The 6,272-nt window shown below is 21.4% G+C and overlaps 2 protein-coding genes across 2 annotated transcripts; both read left to right on the top strand.

Annotated features, from left to right (window-relative positions):
- Positions 1-318: 318 nt before the first annotated feature.
- LOC139054070 (NADH-ubiquinone oxidoreductase chain 4-like) lies at positions 319-5,681 on the top strand (the record flags this gene model as incomplete). The annotated part of the gene is given in 1 exon segment (XM_070530587.1): positions 319-5,681. A coding segment is annotated over 1 exon segment (1,008 nt), but the record flags the coding sequence as incomplete, so codon positions are not given.
- On the top strand, positions 1,768-5,681 carry LOC139054071 (NADH-ubiquinone oxidoreductase chain 5-like). The gene is given in 1 exon segment (XM_070530588.1): positions 1,768-5,681. A coding segment is annotated over 1 exon segment (1,185 nt). The 3' UTR covers positions 2,953-5,681.
- Positions 5,682-6,272: the final 591 nt, after the last annotated feature.

The raw sequence follows: 6,272 nt of genomic DNA on the forward strand, positions 1-6,272 counted from the left end.
CGTTTTGACAATTTTTGTGTTTCTGGTTAGAATTGTTTGTGAGGCTGGATTGGGTATAAGATTATTAGTATTAATAAGATATTTTTTTGGTAATGAAATAATTAAATCAATAAGATTAATTAAATGCTAAAAATTTTAGTTATAGGAATTTTAATTTTATGTTTAGTTTTTTATATAAATGTGTACCAAATTGTACTTTATTTATTAATATTATCTTTAACATTACTAACATTTGGCCTGGTTAATGATGGTGTTTTTATTACTAAATATATGTATCTAGATTTGCTAAGTTTTAATATAACAATTTTGACTGTTTGAATTACTTTTTTAATATTAATTGCTAGCTCATTTTCTAAAACTTATAAAAATAAGTATTTTTTATTTTATGTTTTACTAATAATAAATATATTAGCTTTTTGTTTTTCTTCAAGAAATTTATTAATATTTTATTTATTTTTTGAGTCTGTTTTATTTCCTATTGTTATAATAATTTTTAAATGGGGTAATCAACCGGAACGGATTCAAGCCGGATTTTATATACTAATGTATACAATTTTTGGTTCATTACCATTATTAATTTTAATAATATATTATAAAATTTCTTTAAGAATTCATTTTAATGAATGAATTTTTAATAAAATGGGATTTTTGTATGTGTTTATAATATTAGGGTTTTTGGTAAAAATTCCAATATTTTTTTTTCATCTATGGCTTCCCAAAGCTCATGTTGAGGCACCCATTTCTGGTTCTATAATGTTAGCCGGTGTTTTATTAAAATTAGGATTTTACGGACTTTATCGATTTAAAAGATTTTTTTTTTTAGATTTGAAAATAATGTCATTACTTTTTATTATTATTTCAATTTGGGGTTCGGTTATAATTAGAATTTATTGTATATTTCAAGTAGACATTAAAGCTTTAATTGCTTATTCTTCTGTTTCTCATATAGGAATTTCATTAGCAGGGTGCTTAACTTTTTTTTCTTATGGTTCTTACGGGATGTTAATAATTATAATTGGTCACGGTCTTTGCAGATCTGGCCTTTTTTGCTTAGCAAATATGCTTTATGAACGATTTTTCACACGAAATATTTTATTAATCAAAGGTATAATTAATATTTTTCCTAATTTAGTTTTATGGTGATTTTTATTTAGTGTGATTAATATATCAGCTCCAATAACAATAAATTTATTTGGGGAATTATTTCTAAGAGTAAGTTTAATAAAATTTAGAATGTTTGTAATATTCCCTATTATATTATTAATTTTTTTAAGAGCTTGCTATTCTATTTATATATATAGTTACATTAATCATGGCTCAGGTTGAGTTTTATTTAGAAATTTTAATATTACTGAACGTGAATATTTTTTATTAGTAATACATTTTTTACCTATGAGATTTTGGTTTATAAAAATTGATTTTTTTATAAAATGAATTTAAAGTTTAATTAGTTTAACTTATTAAAATAATAAATTGTGGATTTATAGATGAGTAATTCATTAAACAATTTTTATTAAATGGGGGTCAATGTTGTTAATTTTTAGATTATTTTATATACTTGTGTTTTTAACTGTATTTTATTATAATAGTTTTGTAATTTTGGAGTATATAATTGTATCAATTTTAAATTTAGATTATAAATTATATTTTGTTATAGATTGAATAAGTACTTTTTTCTCATGTGTAGTTTTATTAATCTCAAGAATAGTGCTATTTTATAGTCATAGTTATATAATAGGGGAAAAGCAGAAAAATTCTTTTTGTTGAATGGTATTAGCTTTTGTTTTATCAATAATTTTATTAATTATAATACCTAACGCTTTTATATTAATTTTGGGATGAGATGGATTAGGCTTAGTATCATATTTATTGGTAATTTTTTATCAAAGTACTAACTCGTATAATTCTGGGATAATAACAATTATTAGAAATCGATTTGGAGATGTTATAATAATTATAATAGTAATTTTTTTACTAAATTTTGGAACTTTTGATTTGTTTAGAATTAATAAAATTGAATTTTTATGTGGGATATTTGTAGTTATTGCAGGTTTAACAAAAAGAGCTCAAATCCCATTTTCTGCTTGACTTCCAGCAGCAATAGCTGCTCCAACTCCTGTTTCTTCTTTAGTTCATTCTTCAACTTTAGTGACAGCTGGAGTTTATTTATTAATTCGATTTGAATTTATATTTGAATTCACAATTTTAAGAAATTTTTTATTAAAAATTTCTTTAATAACCATACTAATAGCAGGTATTAATGCATTTTGTGAAAATGATTTAAAAAAAATTATTGCGTTTTCAACATTAAGACAACTATCAATAATAATAGTTATTTTGTCAATAAGATTAACTAATTTGGCTTTTTTACATTTAATTATTCATGCAATTTTTAAATCAATACTTTTTCTTGGGGCAGGTTATGTAATTCATAATATAATAGGAAAACAAGATATTCGAATACTATCTGATTTTTTCTTTTATAGCCCTTTAACTATAAGATGTATATTAATTGCAAGTTATTCACTTATAGGGATTCCTTTTATTGGGGGGTTTTATTCTAAAGATTTAATTTTGGAATTTTTTTTTTTTAATAATATTAATTTAATTAATTTTTTGTTATTTATTATAGGAATTTTATTTACCTTTCTTTATAATATACGAATAATTTATATTATATTTTTAAAAAGAATTTATTCTAGAAGAATAATTAATTTAAATTTTAGTTTTATTATAGCATTTCCTATTTTTATTTTAACTTTATTATTATTATTAATTGGAAATCTATTTTTTTGGCTTTTAATACCAAATTTTTCTTTAATTTTCATCACGAGGAGACAAAAATTGACAGGAATTTTAATGTTTATTTTAATTTTACTATTTTATGTATTTTTTATAAAATTTAAAGAAGGTTTAAATTTTCGAAATTTTGATTTTTTTTATACAATATGATTTTTATCAAAATTAACAAGAATAATTTTTCTTATTAACAATAAATTTTATTTAAAAATAAGATTTTTCGACTGAACTTGAGTTGAATTTATAGGGCCTTCAGGAGTTAAAAATTCACTAATTAAGAATTTTAATTTATCAGTGTTAAGCCAGACACAAAATTTTACTAAAATTATTTTTATCACAATTTTAATAATTTTATTTTTTATATAATAATAAAAATGATAATGATATGAATTTAATGTTTTCATAGTTTAAGTAAAACATTACGTTGAAAATGTAAAAATATTTATATTTTTGAAAACAGTTTATTCCAAAAAATGATGCAAATAACTTTGGGTGTAATGCACAAAAAATTTTGAATTTTTAGGAAATAATTAAATTTATTAAAGTTAAAAATTAATTAGTAAAAGTATTATTATACATATTTTATCCTATCAAGATAGCCCTTTAATCAGGCATTTTACTACGCCGTAGTATTATATCATCTATTTAAAATAAGGGGTGATGAACAAATGTTTCATCTATTGACCCATAGAAGAGTAACTAAGGGTCATACTAAGTCATGTTCACATCTACTAAAGTATAAATTCGGAGAGAAAAGGAGAAATGGTCGCATCTTGCTCAAATATAAGCCCGATTATGAAATCATTGGAAGTTTGCCGTGTAAAGTCTGGCATACGTTTCCTTTTATATATCCAGATGACCGATAGACATGAGTTTGAAACGTGCTGGTTATTAACTGTAATATTAAATTAATTTTTTTTGATTTTTTTGCTAAATTTGGTTTGGTTACTGGGAAATTTTTCTAACTTTTTTATATATTTTATAAAAACAAATGAATAGAAAATTTAATTTATTTAATAATAAAAAATTATTGAGAGTTAGAAATAAACTCTAGCTAAATTTGTGCCAGCAGCAGCGGTTAAACAAATAGAGGACTTCCTTTTTTAATTTAATTTAAAAAATAAATTTAAAATGTATTTAAAATTAAAGGTGAAATTTAATTTTAATTTATTTAAAAAATAAAATTGAAATTTCAATTTTAAACTAGGATTAGATACCCTATTATTATGAAGCTTGACATTGTAAGTAAGTATTAATTATAAAAGCAAAAAATTATGGCGGTATCTTAAGCTTTTCAGAGGAATTTGCTCTTTAATGGATAAAACACCTAAATCTTACTTTGATTTGTTAAGCCAATTTGTATACCACTATTAAAATAATAATATACAATTATTATTAAAATATAATTTATATGGAAAATTAAGTCAAGGTGCAGTAAAAGTCAAAGAGTGAAGTGAATTACATTTCTTTTTAGAAAGAAAACATGAAATTTAATTTAGGATTTGAAAGTAAAATTAAAATAGTATGTTAATTTGAATTGAGCTCTAAGATATGTACATATCGCCCGTCACTCTTTTTAAGATAAGTCGTAACAAAGTTAAAATACTGGAAAGTGTTTTAAAAAATGAAATCATTAGATGTTTCACTTACAATGAAAATTTGTATTAAATCACCATTTTTTTTTATAAAAATTTATACTTTTTATTTACTATAATTGGTTGAAAAAAGGTTATAATAATGTTATTTGTCACTGCAAAGGAATTTAGTTGAAAAATTTAAAAGTAAATCTAATGTACCTTTTGCATAAGGGATTTTCTATAAAAATTAAACATTTATTTTTCTCGAAATAAATTGACCTAAAATTAATATATAATTTATATTTCATTATAAATTCTAAATTTATTTTAGATGTGAAATGCTTGTCAAAATTTAAGATAACTAGTTTATTAAAAAAATTTTACATTGGCCCATAATTATTTTTTTTTTAATTGACATTTTTATAGGTTAGAATCTTTAGGATAAGCTAAAGGTTAAAATTTTTTAAAAATTAAAGTTTTTAAAATAATATAAGAAATATAATTGTTCTTTGTACTGTTATAAGTAAATTTAAATAATTGTTTAAATTTAATTTATTTTTAATAAAATAAAAAATAATGTTTATTTTAAAAAATGAAAGTATTAGTAAAATTATTTAATAATTTAAAAAATTAATTTTAATATAATTTATAAATTAAAATAAGTTTTAATAATTCGGCAAAATTTTTCTTTGACTGTTTAATAAAAACAACTTATTCAGAAAGATTCATTTTATTGAATATAAATCCTGCTCAATGAAATTTTTAAATTGCTGTAGTATTTTGACTATACAAAGGTATTGTAATAAGATTTTAATTGAATGCTAAGAGAATGGAACTACAAGGAAGAGCTATTTTAAACTTAAAAATTAAAGTTATTTTAATTTGTGAAGAAACAATTATTAAAATTAAGGACAAGAAGACCCTAAGAATTTTAAAATCAATAATTTTTTATTATAAAAGCTTATTGATTTTTAGTTGGGGCAACTAAAAAATATTATAAACTTTTTTATAAATAAAATGATCCATTATTAATGATAATTTGGAAAAAATACTCTAGGGATAACAGCGTAATAATTTTTGATAGAACATATAGACAAAATAGTTTGCGACCTCGATGTTGGATTAGGATTCTTTTTTAATGAAGATGTTAAAAGAAGAAGTTTGTTCAACTTTTAAAGTCCTACATGATCTGAGTTTAGACCGATGAGAATCAGGTTGGTTTCTATCTTAATTGAAATAAATTTTTTGGTTAGTACGAAAGGAATTCCAAAATTTAATTTATTTAATATAATAATAATTTTATTTGCATCATTTTTTGGAATTATTAAAGTGGCAGAATTTATGCTAGGAATTTAAGCTTCCTGAAAGAATTAATTTCCTTTAATAATTTTAAATTTTATTTATTATTTAATCCTTATTGTTATAGTTCTACTTAGAATTGCATTTTTTACTTTAATGGAACGAAAAATTTTGGGTTATTGCCACACACGGAAGGGGCCTAATAAGGCTGGAATTCAAGGGTTATTTCAACCTTTTAGAGATGCAGTAAAATTGTTTAGAAAAGAAATAAATTTTATATTTTATATAAACATTAGAATACAAATTATTTCACCTCTATTAATAATTTCATTAATAATAATAATATGAATAATTTTTTATTATATTAACAATTCTATAAATATAAATTTAAGAGTAATCTTTTTAATTTGTGTTTCTAGATTGAGAAGATATGCAATTTTATTAAGAGGTTGAGCCTCAAACTCAAAATATTCTCTTATTGGTTCCTATCGGGGATTTGCCCAAGTAATTTCCTATGAAGTAAGATTGGCTGTAATTTTAATTAGAATTTCATTAATTTCTGAAAGATTTAATATAAAAAATTTTATTATGATTCAA

The sequence above is a fragment of the Dermacentor albipictus genome, unplaced genomic scaffold (assembly GCF_038994185.2).
Source record: "Dermacentor albipictus isolate Rhodes 1998 colony unplaced genomic scaffold, USDA_Dalb.pri_finalv2 scaffold_563, whole genome shotgun sequence".
Classification (NCBI taxonomy): domain Eukaryota; kingdom Metazoa; phylum Arthropoda; class Arachnida; order Ixodida; family Ixodidae; genus Dermacentor; species Dermacentor albipictus.